This window comes from Mobula hypostoma, chromosome 2 (genome assembly GCF_963921235.1).
Source record: "Mobula hypostoma chromosome 2, sMobHyp1.1, whole genome shotgun sequence".
Lineage (NCBI taxonomy): Eukaryota > Metazoa > Chordata > Chondrichthyes > Myliobatiformes > Myliobatidae > Mobula > Mobula hypostoma.
Window position 1 is genome coordinate 110,319,482 of NC_086098.1, and position 22,341 is coordinate 110,341,822.

At 38.4% G+C, this 22,341-nt stretch overlaps 1 protein-coding gene across 14 annotated transcripts in view; it reads right to left on the minus strand.

The window, feature by feature from the left end:
* The window catches only part of eya4 (EYA transcriptional coactivator and phosphatase 4), a 457,308-nt gene that overhangs the window by 41,481 nt on the left and 393,486 nt on the right, over window positions 1–22,341 (minus strand). For all 14 annotated transcript variants that reach the window (XM_063040405.1, XM_063040409.1, XM_063040403.1 and 11 more), the window contains 3 exons: window positions 15,194–15,283; window positions 4,018–4,076; window positions 3,776–3,936 (listed from right to left, as the gene is read on the minus strand). In XM_063040405.1, coding sequence (XP_062896475.1) covers window positions 3,776–3,936; window positions 4,018–4,076; window positions 15,194–15,283 — 310 coding nt within the window. The remainder of the gene's footprint in view (window positions 1–3,775; window positions 3,937–4,017; window positions 4,077–15,193; window positions 15,284–22,341) is intronic.

Genomic DNA, 22,341 nt, shown 5'->3' on the forward strand with positions numbered 1-22,341 from the left:
ACACCCCACTTACCACAGTGTAATGGAAAGGCGAAAAACAATGTAAAGGTGGCTCAGGAACTGATGACCCAACACAAGATCATAAGACAAAGGAGCTGAAGTAGGCCATTCGGCCCATTGAGTCTGCTCCGCCATTTTATCATGAGCTGATCGATTTTCCCACTTAGTCCCACTCCCCTGCCTTCTCACCATAACCTTTGATGCCCTGGCTACTCAGATACCTATCAATCTCTGACTTAAATACACCCAATGACTTGACTTCCACTGCTGCCTGTGGCAACAAATTCCACAGATTCACCACCCTCTGGCTAAAAAAATTTCTTCGCATCTCTGTTCTGAATGGGCGCCCTTCAATCCTTTAGTCATGCCCTCTCGTACTAGACTCCCCCAACATGGGAAACAACTTTGCCACATCCACTCTGTCCATGCCTTTCAACATTCGAAATATTTCTATGAGGTCCCCCCTCATTCTTCTAAACTCCAAGGAATACAGTCCAAGAGCAGACAAACGTTCTTTCTGTGTTAACCCTCTCATTCCTGGAATCATTCTAGTGAATCTTCTCTGTACCCTCTCCAATGTCAGCACATCCTTTCTTAAGTAAGGAGACCAAAACTGCCTACAGTACTCCAAGTGAGGTCTCACCAGTGCCTTATAGAGCCTCAACATCACATCTACTCTCACCTGTCTTTTACTCTTTATATACTTGAAAAAGTTTTTAGTATCCTCTTTGATATTATTTGCTAGCTTCCTTTCATAGTTCATCTTTACCCTCTTAATGACCTTCTTAGTTGCCTTTTGTAAGCTTTTAAAAACTTCCCAATCCTCTGTCGTCCCACTAATTTTTGCTTCCTTGTATGCCCTCTCCTTTGCTTTAACTTTGGCTTTGACTTCTCTTGTCAACCACAGTAGCATCCTTTTTCCATTTGAAAATTTCTTCTTTTTTGGAATATACCTGTCTTGCACCTTCCTCACTTCTTGCATATACTCCAGCCAATGCTGCTCTGCCGTCCTTCCTGCTAGTGTCCCTTTCCAGTCAACTTTGGCCAGTTCCTCTCTCATGCCACTATAATTTCCTTTACTCCACTGAAATACTGACACACCAGATTTCAGCTTCTCTTTTTCAAATTTCACAGTGAACTCAGTCCTGTCATGATCACTGCCTCCTAAGGGTTCCTTCACCTCAATTTCTATAATCACCTCCGGTTCATTACACAATACCCAATTCAGTATAGCCAATCCCCTAGTGGGCTCAACAACAAGCTGTTCTAAAAAGCCTCGCAGACATTCTACAAATTCTCTCCCTTGAGATCCAGTGCTGACCTGATTTTCCCACTCCACTCGCATGTTAAAATCACCCACAATTATCATAATACTACCCTTCTGACAAGCCTTTTCTATTTCCTGTTGTAATTTGTAGTCCACATCACTGCAGCTGTTTGGAGGCCCGTATATAACTGCCATCAGGGTCCTTTTACCCCTGTGATTCCTTAGCTCAACCCATAAAGATTCTGCACCTTTCGATCCTATAATCACCTCTTTCTAATGATTTAATATCATTTCTTACCAATAAAGCCATGCCACCCCCTCTGCCTACCTTCCCATCCTTTCGATACACCGTGTATCCTTGGACGTTCAGCTCCCAGAGATATGCATCCTTTAGCCACGTCTCAGTGATGGCCACAATATCATACCTGCCAATCTGTAGCTGTACGACATGATCATCCACCTTACTCCTTATGCTGCATGCATTTAAGTATAATACCTTAAGACCAGTATTTGGTACTGCAATTTTATTGCACTGCAACTCATCCCAATGGTTACAAATTTGCCCCATCACCTGCCTATCTTTCCTGACATTTTTACTATTCACTATCTTAGATTTATTTCTGTTTTCCCCTTCCTCCGCTCTACCATTCTGGATCCTATAACAAGGATCAGTCCTTTACAGAAGCACATGAACAAGATCACTTATCCTAAGGCTGTTAGATCCAGGAAATGTATGAAGGCAATAAAAGACAAGCAAAAGACAGACACACTGCTCCAACAGAGGTGAAAAGACTCGGCACTGTCAAGAAGTGGTGACATTGGCAGGATGAAGTCCACATCAGACTAACACTAGGTGTGATAGAAGTCAGTACTGTCTTGACACACTCCATTCCCCATTCTGTGAGGCCATAGGAGAAGGTATGAGGGTGATAGAAATGTTCCATATTAAAGGTATAGGTATCCTCTTGGAAAGACCACTGAGCAGGCTTGTTTGACTGAAACAGATGTGAAGATATCAGATGCATCACTACCCCTGCAGAATGAGAACAGCACAGCCCAACACTGCCCCTAAGGAAATGCAAATCCCAAGGACAAGATCAAGAAGTCCAATCTGTCGTACAAGTATCGTGAGGACTTTTTGCCCAAGTAAGTCACGTAGACACTGGTCATTTGGATTGTTTCATTTTTGTCTTTCACTATTAAAGAAGGAATTGAACATATCCATCATATACTTAATTCTGTTGACAATAATTGTTTCTTTAATGCAGTTAACCCTTGGTTCATGTGACTACTTGATGCTACTGCCACAAAAATGTTTGGTGAAGGAAGTTCCAAAAACAGGCTATTGGAAAGATGGTAACTGTGAGGATGCTGGCTTCCTGTGTAAGCTGTTTTATACCTTGCAGATAGCTGAAATTAGTGACTATTTCCAGTAGCTTACAGGGTGGATAAGGGAGATAACAAGACATAGAGCTTGTAATAATTTTGTATGTGGTGTGGTAATTTTGGTGGGGATTCAACTCCAAAGCTGTAAGATGGGTGATAAAAGAGACCACAAGAACACTTTGTTCAATAGCAGTGCTGAATTGGATAACAGAACTGCAAGACCATACGACAAAGAAACAGAATCAGGTCATTTGGCCTATCGAGTCCACTCTGCCATTTGATCACGGCCAATTTATTTTCTCTCTCAGCCCTAGTCTTCTCCCTGTAACCTTTGACTCCCTTACTAATCAAGAACCTATCAACTTCTGCTTTCAGTACACCCAATGACTTGGCCTCTGTAGCCATCTGTAACAATGAATTCCACAGTTCCTCCACCCTCTGGTGAAAGAAATTCCTCATCACCTCTGTTCTACAGGCATGTCCTTCTATTCTGAGGCTGTGCCCTCTGGTCCGTTAATGGAAACATCCTCTCCACATACGCTCGATTAAGGCCTTTCAATATTTGGCAGTTTTCACTGAGATTCCCCCCCTCATTCTTCAAAACTCCCGTGAGTACAGGCCCAGAGCCACTAAACACTCCTCATACATTAACCTTTTCATTCCTGGGATAATTCTTGTAAACCTCCTCTGGAACCTCTTCAACGCTATTTTATCCTTTGTTAGATATGGGGCCCAAAAACTGCTCACAGTATTCCAATGTCTGACCATTGCCTTAAAAAATATCAGCAATACACTCTTGTATTTCCATTCTAGTCCTCTTGCATTGATTACTAACATGCATTTGGCTTTCTTACTACTGATTCAACCTGGAAGTTAACCTTTAGGGAAACCTGTACTCGGGCTCCCAAGTCCTTTTGCACCTCTGATTTCTGAATTTACTCCCCATTTAGAAAATAGTCTACACCTTTACTCCTTCTACCTAAATGCATGGCTAGAGACTTCCCTACATTGTATTCCATCTGCTACTTCTTTGCCCATTCTCCTAATGATAAGGAAAACAATACCTTAGAATTTCTGTTGTTTGCTGAATCACCAAGTCTCAGCAAACAGAAGCAGACTCACCTCCTACATTGTTTTTGTAAGTGTTATATAGTTCTTTTACACGCCTGTAACGGAAGGCTAGTTTTCTCATCCAATCGACACCTCCTCTCACACCAGTTGCTAAGCAGAGGTTTGCACTGGTGGCGGCTGCATGGAAACCATCAGTTGCAAAACTGTAGGTACTGCAAATAGAGCAAATAATATGCATTCATTATTCAAGTCCTTAAATGGCAATATGAACTTGTGATTGGATAAAATCCTACCTTAAATCTTGTCCATTGTCATCAGAGGACACATCATCTATATGAACTTGATCACATTCCTGTTAAAAGATGATCAAATGAATAAAACAGAAAAATCTTCACTCTGTTGAACTAATTTTACATGTGATTACTGTTTTAAATCAAGTTGAATTCAATGACATTTGATAATACTATTTCAATCATATTTCACATTACAAAATGCAAGAAGTTTGGTTCAAGATATAATTATGGCACAATAAATTAATACATCTTGTTCAAGTTTCCTACCTTCAATATTTTTCCTTTTATCATAAAAGTTCTTTTAATGATGTTTGTTGTTGATTTATATTGCATTGATTGAAACATAAATAAAACCAGATGCTCTGGTTAGTTAAATTGATATATTTTCCATTAATACTTATCTATTTAATGCTACATGGGTGAAGAAAGCTAAGAAATACAAAACTCCACTGGAGAAGGAACCTTCTTCGTGTTATGAGATTGAAAGTGTTCCATATTTGGAATGAAACTTGATAAAAGCCATCTCTGGACCATTGTATCACTCAAAAGTCTAACAGGACTTTTCCCAAGAATGAACCATTCTTGTGTTAGACTTCACTTGAGCAACAGATGCACATGATGTGATATCAACACCTGTGCAATGCTACTACTGGTGAACTGCGGATGAAATTAATTCATATTGCCCTGGGGCAAAACAACCTTGTTAAATAGAAATGATCATATTTGAACAGTGCAGCACAAAGTGGGAGCTCACTAAATAATTTTGGTGAGATCTCACCTAATGATTTCAACTCTCTTATTTTTGACCTCATCATTCTGAGGTTTGAGCCCTGGCCTGCAGATTGCTCAGCCATCCAACGCACAGAGGTCCCATTCTCCCAAACTCCCTGTGGGTCTCATCAAACTAAATCTCTGCTCTCCCATTGAGGTGACTAAGGAGCCTCTGATGCTTCAGGGCCTTGTTCTACTGACATTCCAATATCCCTGACAGAGACCCCAATATCCTTTCCACAATCAACACCCTCAGCCCCACAACTATTTAATGGCTGGCTTCAATTCCTTGTTCATTCCTTGGTATGTAGGTCATCCAAGCCATTGGTCTCCCACCCTCAAGCCCTGATGGCCTCTAAGCACTGACCCGGTCCACATCTGGATCTTCTAGAGCAGGCCTACATCCCCCACCATTTTCCTTCATATATTCTGCATCAGTCAAAGAAAATGTCTAATCTTGGTTCAGTAGCACCTAAGGCTTTGGAGCAAATCTCTAACATTACACCAAAATCCCCAGGGGATTCTAAAAATAATGAGAAAAACATCCTCAAATTACTGAATTTACATCTCATTATGTCTGTTCTAGACACAAATAGATTTTATTTCCTCAGTCCAACTCTATAGGATCTATAATTCTGCAAGTTATGCACTTTTGAGCTTGTGAGAGTAAGACAGTATTCAACCAGAAGATGGCAGAGTTGTTACATCCTTCACAACCATTGGCTCGTACACATTTTAAACATTTGGCAAAAATGATAGTTATTGTTTCCATTCATAAACTTATTGTGGGAAGTAAAACATAATTTATAATTGCTTTAATGTGTATCATGTTACTATCTTTTAATTTAAAACAGTCAATAATAGTTAATTGTACCACCATACAGCCTACAGAAATTTGATTACATAGTGCAAAATTGCATAATCTATTGCTGAATGGCAGGGATCCCATATTATTGATTGACACTGATTAAAACATTAATATGTCCTTCTGTGATCGGCTTGTATTCCCAAAACTGTGCATTTTGTATGAAGTATTTCTTTTGATGGAAATATACAATCAGCATGAATCATTTTAAATGCCTAGAGATAATTAAACTTCACATCGATCATGCCGGAGTTTTGCCAATGCATATTTTTTTGTTCATTAACACATTATACAGGATGGTTATATGCTTGCGAAAATTATCTTGCAGTAGCCAAGATGCATTTTCATTGTCTTTTTATATTACCCTTGTCTGTTAATGGAACTTAATACACTGGAATTCCATGAATATTTCTAGTTGAGACTGAACAGAGAACTTGAAGTTCAGGACATTATGTTAATGATGGTTAGTTTTCAGAAGCCTATAATAAATGAGTGTCAGGGATTACGTTCACATCCGTGACTAATAAAGTATCAGCAGTGTGGAACAGTGCACTGCTGTTTGCAAAATAAAATGAAACCATCAACAAATCATTTTAATTTCTCAATCAACCCAAATGCCTGGTACTGTCTGACCGCAAACCTTAAGAGCTATATATCGTTCATACGGACCCAATAATTTACTGCATATGAAACTGACCTCAGCACAGCTGAATCAATGAATGTTCTCCACAAATAAGTGAGTAGAGATCACAGTAACATTCTTGTACCAACAGCCAAATATGATGAGGTTAAGCAAATATGGTCCCAAGTGTCAAGTAACTTGATGTTTAATATACAAGACTAATGTCTTACTTAATATTTTTGATGAAATTTATATATAAAAGCATAGGGGAAAATTTAATAAATTGTTCCAACTGCAGTATCCTAGAAATAGAGTTATTGTGAACCTTATGATCAAATATTGTTCAAGTGACACAACAAGTATTAGCTCTTCACTGCAACACTCACCACTATTGCTTACAGTATTTCTAACTCTGTCATTAATATGGAAACCAGAGAAAACATTATTGTGTGCTTTCTGTACCATTCTCAGTTGATAGTGTTACAGAGCAGGGATCCGCTGCAGTGAGTTGAAACACCATGCAGCACATGTGTAAGAGATGACAGAGGTGCAGGAGGAGATTGATGGAGAGAGTTGGATTTCAGGTCATGGTGGGTACATGGAGACCCTGCTAATCCTAAACACAGGGGAGCTCTGTAAGTGTGTCCTGGTTATTCTTAGTAGCAACTTATAAGTCATGTTGTTTTTTCATGAGGCCATTTTAATAAAGTTTTCTGTACTGCAGTTCATTTTGGCAGTTTGTATTAACAGTGAATGCCTGGCAATATCAAAATCTTCTGCAGTCTGGTTTATGCGAGTATGCACTGTTGCACTGCTGGAGATTTCTTTTTAACAGGCTGTGAGAAAGTCAGGGCTTGTGCCTAAAGCAGGCTCGGCAGTACTTTATTTAGATACTGACATGGTAGGTCAACATGGAAGATTAGTAGTGTAGAAAGCCAAAGTGAGTACAGGCAACGCTTGCGTTATGGCCGTTCATGTTACGGTCTTTCGCCCTTACAAAATTTACAAATCACTGTCCAAAAAACTGGGATAGGGACTAAAATTTACTCTATGGAATTTATGTAAAAAAAAGGTAAATAAATAATAAAATTTATTTTTGTCAATTCTCTTTTCTTGAGATGTGCCTATGATAATGTGTCATGTTCTGAAAAATTGCAATAAAGACTACTCTCTAGGAATACAAGCCCCTATAAAGGAGAATTTGCCTGTAAAGTTAGTTGTGTCTCAGAGTGACTGAAAGGGAATTGGTTGCAATAATTAAATAAGTAGCTGAAACATAAATAAATGTTTCATTCTTCTGAATTACACCAGTCATGTGATCTCTTGACCTACAGGAGTATCTGTTCCGTAGATCCACAATTCTAACTTACACATCCTTGTTTCCAAATCCTTCCAGGGTCTTCCTGATTCTTCCTTCCAGCCCTGTCACTGACCTACATAGCTGTATTCCTTCAACTTTGGCCTTCTGAACTCCCCAGTGTTAAGCACTCAGTCAATACTATTCATGCATTCAGCTATCAAAGGTCCTTTCCAAACATTACTCTTTCTCTCACATTTGACCTTAAAACTACTTTTATCAAGCTTTTGATTGGTTTGCCGAATATTTACTTGTGATTGCCAAGGTTTGTTCAATAATGCTTCTGCAAAGTGCTTTGGATGCCTTATTAAGTCAAAGGAGGTTAACTGCCCTAAGTTGCTTCAATTTGATGTTGGTCTAACAAAGACCTGCCCAGTGCCTGAATGATTGCATTTTGAACCCTGATTCTGTGACTCCCATTGAATGGATCTCTCGGTAGAAATTGGGGTATATTTTTACTGATCGTCCTATAGCAATTTTCCTCACACATTCTGCCTGACAAGTTATTTTCACTGATTTTCTGGTCAGCTTCAAAGGGGGACACTCACCACTGACCATGGAGGAAACAATGAGAAAGCTCTATGGGATCTGTGCAGTGCATTTCCCCTGTTCCACTGGGGTTATTTGCTATCCTGAAGCATTCTGTTTGGGAATTCAATATCCAATAACAGCAATGCCCTAAACCCCCAACCAGATTGAGAATTCTGGTAAATGGAAAACAGTAGAATTGGAAATAAACGTCTCTATTTAAATAAATTTTAACACATTTTACAGAAAATGAAATAAACATCGGGTCACAGTTTCGAGAAATCTTGTAAATTAAGGTCAGTTATTTTATCATTTTAAAAATTATGGATTTGCTATATTTGCTATATCAAAGTCAGCTGTCAATGTAATGAGGACTTTACGTTTCACTGAATGTTTCAGACTTTTAAAAGCTTAGAATTTCACACTCTGGATTTAATGCAGAATCATGCATCGAAGCAAACTGTCAGCAAGTTGAAGACTTTCACACTTAACAGTACATGTATGCATGCCCAAAATTTATGTTTATTTAATGGGGCAATGGAATTAGTTCTACTTTGGTCTTGAGTCTGATTTCTGCCTCAAGAACACTACAATAAGAATATTGAATATATTTACTACCTGGAATTACACTGCAAAAAAAAAACTACCTGGAATTGAATTAATGTGAACAGAAGTTTCACTGTCTATTTACATAAAATGGCAATTTTCATAGTATTACTGACAGTTTAAGAGGGGGAGCTCAAGGTATCTTCCAAGGCTGATGATTAAAATTTTAATGAAGTAAAGTTTTTATAAGAAAATGAAAAATACGGGAGGGGAATCTAAAACCTATTTCTGCTGAAACAGATCAGCTTTGGTTTTTTATGCCTTTGAGATCTATGTAGGCTTGGTATGAAAGGCATGTGCAACCTTGGCTGCCATGGCATGGACTAGTCTGAAAGAGGGTGAACTGTAAAGATTTCCCAGGGAAGGTGTTGAACAAGGCAACTTCCTTTGGGCAGATGGCAAGTTTAAAAGCACCTGTCCACTCTGCTGCTTGGTGTGTATTTTCCAACAAGAGATGTGTGAGATGGCTGCTGGGTGCAATTTCCAAATGTGTTGGCACATAACTCCCTCCCCGACACAACGTGTCCACCCCCAATCTAATAACCAGAAATGCTCCACCTTTCCTGAATTCCAAGTACATTCCTGTGGACAAAAAATAATTATAAGGAACAGCATATAAAACATTTATCCTTTTATAATCTTTAGTTTTATTTCTCCATTTTCATGCACATTTTTCTAATGTGTGTGAAGGGATGATAAAGAATGAACTTTTAAAAATCATAAACAGTACAAAAGATTTCAATAAAAGGATTCCGAAGAAGGAAAAAATAGTTCACATTATGAATTGTCTATACTAAGATATATTTCCACATTGTCAATACAATTGATATTTGCACAACACTATAATTAAACAGAATATGTTGCTAATTTTATTGGGGTTTAAGATTATTCAATTCATATAGTCCACTGAATAAGACTTTGTACTAAAGGTTCTCATCAAGATGGTAATAAAACTCACTTCTCTAATGTTTACTCAAATGTTTTGTGATTAACATTATTACAGCAACACTAGTGCAACAAAACATTAAAACAGGCATCTTATAAAAGAAACCTATTTTCAAAGTCTGCCTCATTAAGAGCCTGATTTGTCCAGCTGTTGTACTTCTTCCATTGAATCAGAAAGATGAGGATTTAATTAACACAAACTCTATCAAATATTCTGGTTGAGCACTGAGGGGCCTATGGATTGCCAGAAGTGCTACCATTTGGATATCAAACTACAGCTTGCTTGCCAGATATGTCAATGCAGAAAAACTCTTGGGACTGTTAGAAAAGAGCATCTTTCCACAGCAATGCAGCCAACGTTTACACCTCAATCATAATTTTCACTTGCTGGAGACAAATTGGCTGCTGCATTCCCCTTTTAAACAACAGTGACTGCACTTTAAAAGCATCTTTTCGGGGGTGCAAGAATTTTAGGATGCAAAAAGAAATGAAAAACTGCTATGTAAATGCGGTTACTTTTTTCCTCAGGTGCCTAAAAAGTTAACAGGGGAAACCAAAAGTTTACAGGACTATCTTGGCAATGTTATTTAAATGTTGGTAGAACATAATAACATAAGAAATAGGAGCAGGAGTAGGCCATCCGGCCCATCGAGCCTGCCCCGCCATTCAATAAGATCATGGCTGATCTGTCCGTAAACTCAGCTCCATCTACCTGCCTTTTCCCCATAACCTTTAATTCCCTATGTAAAAATCTATCTAACGGTATCTTAAATATATTTAGTGAAGAAGCCTCATCTGCATCCCTGGGCAGAGAATTCCACAGATTCACCACTCTCCAGGAAAAACATTTCCTCCTCATCTCCGTCCTGAATCTTCTCCCCTGAATCTTGAGGCAATGTCCCCTAGTTCCAGTCTCACCTACCAATGGAAACAACTTTCCTACTTCTACCTTATCTATCCCTTTCAAAATTTTGTATGTTTCTATAAGATCCCCTCTCATTCTTCTGAATTCCAGAGAGTATAGACCCAAGCAAATCAATCTCTCCTCATAAATTAACCCCCTTCATCTCTGGAATCAACCTGGTGAACCTCCCCTGCACTGCCTCCAAAGCCAGTTTATCCTTCCTCAAGTATGGAGACCAGAACTGCACACAGTACTCCAGGTGCGGCCTCACCAGTACCCCGTATATTTGCAGCATGACCTCCCTGCTCTTGAATTCAATCCTTCTAGCAATGAAGGCCAACATTCTGTTTGCCTTCTTAATAACCTGTTGCACCTGCAAGCCAACTTTTTGCGATTCATGCACAAGCACTCCGAAGTCCCTCTGCACAACAGCATGCTGCAATCTTTCACCATTTAAATAATAATCTGCTCTTCTATTATTCCTTTCAAAGTGGATGATCTTGCATTTACCAATGTTGTATTCCATCTGCCAGATCTTGGCCCACTCACTTAACCTATCTATATCCCTCTGCAGACTCTCCACATCCTCTGTACAATTTGCTTTTCCACTCAGTTTAGTTTCATCAGCAAATTTTGCTACGCTACACTCAGTCCCCTCTTCCAAATCATTAATGTAAATGGTAAACAGCTGCAGGCCCAGCACCAACCCCTATGGCACCCCACTCACCACAGACTACCAACTGGAGAAACACCCATTTATACCAACTCTCTGCCTTCTATTGGTTAACCAATCCACTCTCCATGCCAATACACTTCCTCCAACTCCATGTATCCGCATCTTATTTATAAGTTTCTTGTGCGGCACGTTATTGAACGCCTTTTGGAAATCCAAGTATACGACATCCACCTGTTTCCCTCTATCCACTGCACTCGTTATGTCCTCAAAGAACTCCAGTAAGTTTGTCAAACAGGACCTGCCCTTTCCGAATCCATGCTGCACTTCCTTAATGACAGCTTCAAGCATTTTTCTGACTACAGATGTTAAGCTAACTGGCCTATAGTTGCCCGTCTTTTGCTACATCCTTTTTAAAAAAAGTGGTGTGATATTTGCTGTCTTCCAATCTGCCGGGACCTGCCCAGAGTTTAGAGAATTTTGGTAAATGATTACCAACGTGTTTACTATAACCTCCGCCAATTCCCCCAGCACCCTGGGATGCATCCCACTAGGACCAGGGGACTTATTTACCATTAGGCCCTCTAGTTTGCTCATCACTATGTCTTTAGTGACAGTGATTTTATCGAGGTCCTCACCTCCCATTTTGTCCATAACATCATTCTTTGGTATATTAGACGTGTCCTCCACTGTGAAGACCAACAAAAAATAGTCGTTCAATGCCTCAGCCATTTCCTTATCCGATATCAATTTCCCCTTCTCGTCTTCCAAGGGAGCTACATTGACTTTAGCCACCCTCTTCTGCTTTATATATTTATAAAAACTTTTGCTATCTGTTTTTATATTTCGTGCTAATTTACTTTCATACTCTATCTTCCCTTTCCTTATTTCTTGTTTAGTTGTTCTTTGTTGCTTTTTAGAAGAAAAAGTACAGCACAGAAACAGATCTTCTGGCCATTTGGTTAGTACTGAACCATTTAAACAGTCTACCCCCATTGAGCGCACTAGGACCATAGCCCTCCATGTACTTATTCCAACCACTTAAATGTTGAAATTAAGCTCACCTACAATCCCTCATAATCAATTTCTGTTCCTAACTGCACCCTCAAACACTTGGCACAGCTCCAATTTTGCACAAAGCTCACAGCTTGCATAATGCATTCAGCTAATCAATCATGACAGAAAAGTTATTCCAACATATGCATGGGATTCAGTGACACATTTGGAGGGAAAAGTAATGTACAACCGGAGGCAACAGTAGCAGCAAGCTGCTCAGGGAAATGTTTAACTCATATGGAAGAGGAAGTGCTCACCATCATTGAACCAGCCAAAATCAACAGCCAGCCTTGGCTAGGTGGTGATGGGAGGAGCAAGAACATGGAGCATGTTTGCTTCTAGCCAGAGAAATAGTAAAGGAAAATGTAACTGCCAGTGTGGTCGACAGAGGTTCTGTTGCAAAAGACTCAAATGAAGACTGTAACAGTATTGTTAACACAAAGCTGATGGCTGTTCAGAATGAAATAGTTTGGTGCATTGGTTGGACTGTCAGAAAATCTATCCACAGATTCAACCGTTGCAGAAGGTCACACATCTGGGACCCCAATCTTTCCAGCAACTGGAAACATCCAACCATTATAAGCATCAAGCATTTCAAGGTCAAATCAGCAACTTTGTTGCCTAGGTGGAGGATGATCACATTGCCTGTGAGTAGCGCAAAGGTATTTTGTAACATGATTCACAGAGAGTGCAAGAAGTACTTATGAGAGCATAAAGCCAGGCTGCTCCATCGCATACTGCAGGCATAGCCCAGGGTAGTCCAGGCTGCAGATTCAATGCTTGAATATGGCAATGATTTCTTCAGTCACTCTTTATTTGGCAGCATGGCATTTGTTGACTATCATGTATGGGCTACACAACAGTGTGAAGAGTCACATTGTTAGCGTACAGCCCTTTCCAAAAACATTGTAGTGTTTGTTCAGATGGAGATGACACAGCAGCTGTTGCAATATGAAGGTAGCAAGGATACTGAGCACTGAACTGCACAATGTGCTGTGCATTAACAATGACAGGGAAAGGAATGCCTTCTGCTTGTGGCCCATCTCCAAGCAGATATCTGATGCCCACAAAGCTAGTGCATGCGGTTAATGAGCACATGAAAGACTGTAATTCTTGTGAAGCCACAGCCTCACTCCATCTGCTGCTCTCTGTAAGTAGCTGACAATTGCTTTACATTGCTATGGAGAAGGAATGTGGAGAAAGTGTTCATCCTGCTATTGAATGTGTGAGGTTAATGCACTAGCTGCAGAGTGGCACTGCTGGCATCAGATCAACACTGCCCTGATGTCATGACCTGCATTAATGCACTAACAGCCTTACCGATAATTTGGTGGTAGTGTTCACTACTTATTTAGCTGAGTCAGTCATCCCATTGGAACAATTTGGGATCCATAGTTCCTAAACAATAGGGACTCCAGAGCCAGTGGACAATGGGAATGAGAAAAGGGCAGATTGTTATTCCAAAATGCTTTTTGAACCAAAAGCTTATCTTAAGTGCAATGAATTAACATGACATTCCTGTGTACTGCAAGGGTTTAATTTTTACTGGTCTCAGAACTAGTCCTTCCTATGTTTATTGAGTGACAATGGCATAACTATGTAACCTCTCATAATACTCAGGCACGAGGATTCATCTCTGGCATCTAATTTAATCTACTACAGCTGATGCCTAAATTTTCCATTCAATATCACTCAATCAATTAGCATCTCTGTGGTAGGATTACATTTAATTTGCTGAAAGGATTTCAGTACTATGGTTTGTCATTTGCTCAGTTTCTCAGCTCTCTTCCTTTGCAACAATGGCTTTGACTAATTCCCAAATCTCTGTTAAAGTCCTTGATTGTTTACTGTCTGCGGTGCCACTGAGTAATATAACTGATTTATTTTACTGTTGTTCTATTCACTTCGTTACAATCACCAATTCTTCGACAGACATTCATTCCATTGTTGCATAATAAATGCGTTTGCATTATTTACTTGTGTACAGGGGAATACTCTGCAAAGTTAAGTGAAGCTACTGACTAACATGAATACTTAATAGCTATGTTCCCCCTCTGAGCCTCACTCAAACAGGATTGATCTGTAACTGATACTGGATTTCTTAAGTACAAAACATTCAATGTGGAACATACTGTCATTTTTAGCCTAAAATTATTACTCATTTTCTCCTCAGATTAAAACATTTCTCTCCTGCACTCCTTAAAATTGTTCTGCAGCCTAGTTGCTGATAATCTCCTATACTCAATCTCTGAGTTGTTATAGGGCATAGTTATAGGGCATGGTTTTTTTTAAACCAAGCTTTTGCTCTTTTTCTATGAAGAATTAATAAAATGTCCTGGCCGAGAACCGGCACAACAAATCCAACAAGAAGGCAAACTTGAGTGTCAGGCAAAGCTGGAACTTGAACTAATGGCCTCCTGGCTGCAAGTCAAAGACAAAGGCTTAACTAATTTAGCTATTGGGCAAAGTCTTGCAATTCAGTCAGTCTTTTCTTTTTTAAAATCACACATTCACTAACAACTTAACCTAAATCTGATATTTCAATTAAATGGTCGGAATAGATTCATTGTTTACCCCAAAATAAAATGAAAAATTTGCTCTAAATTATTAAAGTTACCACCTGCAAAACAATATCAATTTTAATAATGTTTGTATCAATCTGTACAATATCATTTAATACAATATCAGTAAAAAAACATAGGATTCATATTTGTCCTTCAATCATCAAAAAAAAACTTTGATTAATTTTGTGAAATATGAAGTTTGGCACAGTTGCTGTAAAAGTGAAGACATATTTTGGAAACTTCTGGACACTAAAATGAACTCTGTAGTTGATAAAATGCTTGTACCTCTAAATCATTGAAAAACAAATGTGTGTCAGCCAGATTGAAAATCATTTCTTCCATCCGAAGTCCAAGTGTAACAGCCATTGGTGGATCCTGAAAAATAAAAGTTGCCATCAGAAACCACCTTGCTTTACAGTTTAGAGGGCTCATTATGTTGTATCTCCAGTTCACATAATTCATGGAGGTGAGCAATAACCTGAACCAGCACTTCAGAGTTTAACATGTACATTCACCACATACAACTTCTTAAGGAAAAATGTAAAAACTAAAGGAAAGAGATTTCTTTTACTAAATGGTAAGTTTATGTTAACTTGATTATGTCATGAACTCATAGGAACAAGATTCAGTAATGAATTCATAGTAACTATGAACCATGTAACTCTTGAAATATCAGATTCAATAGCAATACACATGGCAGATTACTTAATGAGAATGTGTTTACAACAATACCAAAACTTGCCTATGAAGCTTCCACTGAAATATTTAATGATCTGTGAAGATCTAGTGTGGTATGTATATACCTCAATACATTTTGCACTTCGGAGATCAAATTGAGATATGTGGGAAACAAGAAGACAGGATTTATTTTGTGTATCTATTGTGTTTCCTGCTATCAGCTCATTGTAACTTCTCTGTGATTTCAAGGGCCTAGAACTCTGACTGAATCAAAGTGAGTGTGAAATTACAAATGGACTAGCCACTACAGGAAACATAATTTTTCTTTCTGTAGGCTTGTTACAACTCATCCAACACATTTAAATTTATTCTCAGTTGTACTTGCTTTATATTTTCTCTTTCATGTTTTTTCACAGAACTGATACTCATCATTTTAAAATTTAAACCATTTTCACAAGTGGATATTGTTAAACAGACGATTGCCTAATATTGGTGATCAAGTGCCCTGACAGGACGGTGGAGATTATGTTCTCCCCACCATTATTTTGCTCTTGCCACCATGCAGCCAGTGTTTCTTAAGGATGTGATTCCCAAGGCTGCTTAAAGACATTCTGTGAAGTCACCTACAGTCAGCAGGCTGCAGCCTTTCAGTGTCAACAGTGTTTGGACTTCTTAGCAACTCTTGGGCCAGCAATAACACATGGCATCACATCACAGGGCTAATTGGCTGATGTCTTTAGGAAATATGGCATATTTTTATGTATACATTCGGTTTAGAATGATTATTTTTATTTTTTGCTTTGTGGCCAAATGGACAGTATGACATTCAACAACTGAAGGGAAGTAAGGGGTAGAAAGTTGGTAAATGGGATTCCTTTGCATATATTGCATTTGGGTGAGTCTAACCAGAGAAAACATGAGCATAAAGGCCCCTGTCTAAAAACAAGAGAAAATCTGCAGATGTTGGAAATCCAAGCAACACACTCAAAATGCTGGAGGAACTCAGCAGGCCAGGCAATATCTATGGGAAAGATACCCATATCTTTCAGTTCGGGCTGAGATCCTTCGACAGGACTTGTCTAGGTTCTTTAACTTGTCCTCTTCTCCTACCCAACAGTTGTCCACTGTGTAATCTAAACCATCCCGGAGATAATGTTGTATTGTTTACAGCAGGTCTTGACATCCACTTCACTGAATACCGCAGAGTTCCTCCAGTGAGTCAACACAGTGAAACAGTCACAATGGTTCATCACATTTTGCTTGTCAGCACGGTGTTAGTTGTATGAATGCTGTCTAGTTTTGCCTGGGTTGTGCACTGGAGTGATCAACCATGTCATGACAGCTCTTGTTCGCCATATCCAACCTCCAGCTTTCTACTGGGGGCTCAAATATATGAGCACAGCAGGCTGCAATGAAACTGACCAGTGTGATGCTTGTTGTTAGTAAACCGCCAGCCATGCTTGTTCAAAAGTATTAAGCAGTGTTCAGAAAACAACCATGTGTGCAGTCAATGGCTTCCTCCCATGAGGAAGAATGTGATCCTTCCAACTCTAGTCTGCTTTCTGTATCCAGAAGGAGAAAAAGAAATGCAAGAACTTAGGCAGAGAGTGTCACTGACTTGCAACTGTGAACGGCTACCCTCAGGACTTTTCCAGTACCTCTATTTCCAGCCTGAAAGTGCCCTGGTGCATTAGAGCACAAAGCAACAGTTACATTAACAGCTATTGGTAAAACAGCCCTTATCTTATTCTAGTGTTTTTGGTATGGATGGAGCAATTTGCAGATTTCAGAGAGGATGTTCTTAAATGAAGTTCCTCTCTGACATCTAGGTGAACACCCTAAAGTGTACAAGCCTCATCTGATATCCCTTCTACCCTCTCTATCTAGTTGCTTGGCTGGTTCTGTATACTCATTCTTCATTTTCTCAGTCACGTGTACTTCAGAAGATGGCAGAAGTATGAGAATATTACTGCAGACTGTTTCAGAAAGTGGATTATACAAAATCACATTTTGTTGTGCTAATTTCTACGGAAAATAAATAGGGACTTACCCTGTGGATTATAAAGTCTGTGAGCACGTTATTGCAAATATTTTTATTAAAATTTCTGTTTCATTCATTTTGTGTGCCTCATTTATTTCTGAGTATCAATATAAACTTTTGATGTAGATGCACGTAGTACAATTTGAAAAAATAAACTGGGCAAGTTGAAGTTTCTACATGCAGCAAAAAAGTTAATCAAGTAACTGTAGTCTTCTTTGACACCTGTCTTGTTCTGTCAAGAACCATTATTTAAGGGTTCAGCATTTTTAAAAATTCTGCAGACCAACTGGCATCAGCTGCAGAAACCATCATCAACTGCAGGTCAGAATAGGTCAAATACCAGTCCTCCTGATTTGTTGTTATGGTAACTAAACTAAAATAAAAATAGATTTACTACCATAAGATTTTTTGTAACTCTACAATGAACATAATAATTTGACATTCTTGAGTATAAATATAGTGAAATATTTATTTCAGTCATTTAATTTTACCCAAGCAAAAAAATTGTTGGAAAAACTGATCTTACTGTACATCGGATGAATATTTTGAAAAATGCTACGAGAACATAACTATTGTTTTTTTTGCCATACTTTAAGTAAAGTTCAGAATTTTTTACAAAACATCTATTTTAATAATTTTGAACTGAAATGAGAAGTGGTCTTTTACAATATATTTTAAATTTGATTGCTGTGACTATATTTCCTACGAAAATAAGACTATGGATTCCACATGGTTGTAAGAAGAAATACATATGTTAATTATAGTTCTTCTTTACCCTTCTACCAGCAATTACACTCACATTGCCTCAGTTCTATTTACATTTTGGCAAGTTGGCCATTATTTTGACATTGTTTTTCACAGACTGTCTCATTCTCATTTAATGGCTCAGTAATTCTTCCTGTGTGCATCTAGTAAAGTATTCCAAAGTACTCTTGAAACTGTCACTGCACTGATAAAATATACCACATACCCTACAGTCAATAGCCTTCATCCTCCCACCTATCCTGTTACGGCTATATTAGCTGCAGTTCTCATTCTAATGTAAATCCTGAGGAGTGAACTGTGGATGGTAATAATTAAAAATTTATTGATGTCTAGACAACTGGAAGATTCATTGATACCTTTTGTTCCATGGCCGAGAAAGCAGAGACCAAATTACTCCTGTTATACATACCTAATATGCTGGTTTTCTTATCATTGTGACTTGACATTTAGGTTCTTGCAACATATATTTAAAACAAGCACTTTAAACAGTAATAACTCAATTACATAGACCAGCATGACAAAATAATAGCTACATTCATGACCTTAGTTATTATCTATAATTTCCCTTAGCAGTTACTAGATTTTGGTGTCCAGCAGCAGCAGCAGACAAAAACAGTGTATTCTGATGTGTGAAGAACAAAGATCCAACTTGACTTTGATGAGGTGTCCAAACATGAAATTCTGAGCAGTTTGATTCACTGGTACCTTTTCTAGGTTAGTTAAGTAGCAAACCTATTATGTTTCTTTTTCCTAATTTAGAAAATACAGATTTCCGTAAAATTTGACAGCAAAATAAATAGTTTTCAAAATATCCTAATTGTAAGGTAGAAGAAATTTTAGTCACCCATTGATAACAAGGATAGTTCTGCAAATATGCAATTTTTAAAAAGTTATTGTGAAAATCTGATCCTAGAAATCCCAGAGCAAAAAATGGAAGCATTTATGTTCCACAGTGACATGCCAATATAAAAATTCAAAACTGAGATTTGTGGATTCACTTTCTGCATATAAAGATTGCAGAATTGGGACAGTTTTACAGCCATTGTCCAAGATGATAACATTTGTAATCGGAACAGTTAACAATCTTATTAATGGTTTAGGATTAAAAATAAAATATCTGTTTATTTTTGTCAATGTTACAATAAATAAAGCAGAACATATGGAATTATTAAATTACTCAATGCTTAATTTTTTATTGCATAACAGATATCGATTGATTAAGCAAATCAAGGTAAATTGATTTCAATATAGGCAAGTGTGAAGTCATCCAATTTGGATTTTAAAAGAGTGGAACAGAATGGAGAAATTTTAGATTATAGATGAAGAGTTAGACATCTGTGCACATAGATCATTGAATTGTCATGAATGTTATAAAACTAAACAAAAAATCTAATTGAACACTAGTCTTTTTATCTCTGGGATGTGAGAATGTGGATGTTGCTATTATCCATCTCCGACTGGCCTTGGGAATGCGATGGTAAGGTGCCTTCTTAAACTGTTGGTTCTTCTAGTATAGGTACTCCCAAGATTGCTTTTGGGTTTGGGAGCCCCAGAGTTTAGATCCAGTGATAATGAAGGAAGGACAATACGCAATATTTCATTGAAGAGAGTGTGCAGTTTAGAAGAGAACCTGCAGGTGGTGGTGTTCCACTAGCTAGTTGCCCTTGTCCTTGGTTGTAGCTTTGGCAGGTGCTGACAAGATAACCCAGGCAAATAAATGCAGTGCATTTTGTTGATGATACGTACTGCAGCCACTGAGCTTCTGTAGTAGAAAGAATAAATGTTAAGGTTTGCCAATTGGGTGCCGATCAGACAGAGTTAGAATGACACAGAGTCGGCCCACTATGTTCACAAGAACGAGCGAGAACCAATCTATATTAAACTCATCTTCCTGCACTTGGATATTTTGTAACTATCAGCAAATTACTATTTGGGCCCTTTCTGTTTTTATTACCATTGCCTGGGATAATAAATAAAGTGCATGATAGATTCTGGAATCAATATGTTCACACTGATTGGAGCTTTGAAGGACAATGGCTTCCTGTAATTTTCCGCAACACAATTGTGACTCAGTACAGCACAAGTCAACACTCAACCGCTCTATGCTCTGTCATTTGTTGACATTTCTGGTTGGCTTATCCTTCATTAGAAATAAATTGATTTTTATTTAGCTTTTCTTGCAAACATTTCCTATACACTGACAAAAGAAGAACAACCTACATTTCTACAGAACCTTCAGTTTAGCAACACATCTTAAATACTTTACCGCTACTCTGTCAAACATTATCTGAGATAGATCCATGAGAGCAAATATCTATATAGGGAGAGAGACAGATAAATTCTGGGGTTGAGGCCCCAGATGATCCTTGGTGGAGTGACTAAATTCAGTGATGACTAAGGAGTCAGAAATAAAGAAGTGTAGGACTGGAAGAGTTTACTGGAATGATTTTGAAGGTACGACTTCAATTAATGGAGAGCCAGTTGTGGAAATAATAGGTGAACTGAATGATAAATCCAATCTGCTATCTTCCTCTGGATTGTGTGTGATTTAACCTTCCAGACTAGCCTGCCACAAGTGATCTTAACATGGTGTTCCACAACTTCTGCAAGTGTCTCTCCCCAATTTAGAAATTATGGTGTGTAATTAGAAACTTCAAAAATGTTTACATAATATTTAAAAAAATATTCAAGCAGGACAATCTGAGCCATAAGCAAAAGCAGCATTTGTTAAGATATGAAAACTGCACTGCTGTACTTTTCAATGGTTTTGGTGAGAACAATGGAACCTACATGATCAGTGTACCACATGAAAGAAAACATGTAGTTGGAGAGTACTGTTTTGAACTGCAAGACAGACTTTAAAGTCTGAATGTGATGCAACCAATTTCTTTTAAAAAACACCTACAGATCTCAATGTTGTGAATGTGCTTTTTATTGAACTACTGCATGATTTAAGAAGGCTTCAATTAAAAAGAGAGTGGAAAAATAAATCTCTGGTAAACAGAGCAGGAAAACTGTGGATTTAAAGTTACTTTAATTCTTCTGAGATTCAAAGTCTGAGTAGTGCATTCTAGTTAACCATAAAAACGTAAGACATCAAAGCAGTATTTGGCTCTTTGGCCCATTGAGTCTGCTCTGTTATTCCATCATGGCTGATTTATTATCCTTCTCAACCCCATTCTCTTGCCTTCATCCTCATAACCTTTGACGCCTTGACTAATCAAGAACCTATCAACCCCCAATTTAAATATACCCAAAGAGCACTGTGAAAATAGATTCCACAGGTACACCACCTGACGGTAAATGCAATTCCTCCTCATCTCTATTCTAAATGGATGTCCCTGTATTCTGAGGCTGTGCCCCTTTGTTCTGGATTCCTCCACTATAGGAAACATCCTCTCCATATCCATCCTATCTAGGCATTTCAATTTTTGATAGGTTTAATTACAATTCCTTCCCCCCCCCCGCCATTCTTCTAAACTCCAGTGAGTACATTCTCAGAACCATCAAACGCAACTCATACATTTACCCTCTCATTCCCAGATTCATTCTATGAATCTCCTCCAGACCTTCTCCAATGCCAGTACATCTTTTCATAGATAAGGGGCCCAAAACTACTCACCACAGTGCGGTCTGATCAATGACATACAAGGCCACAGCACTGCATCTTTGCTTTTATATTCTTATCCTCTCAAAATTAATGCTAACATTGCATTTGTCTTCCTTACCACCAACTCAATCTGTTACTCAATCTGCCTCAGGATTCAGGGGAGAAGATTTAGGACTGAGATGAGGAGAAACTGTTTTTCCTAGGGAGTGGTGAATCTGTGGAATTCTCTGCCCAGGGAAGCAGTTGAGGCTTCTTCACTAAATATATTTAAGGAACAGTTAGATAGATTTTTACATAGTAAAGGAATTAAGGGTTATGGGGAAAAGGCAGGTAGATAGA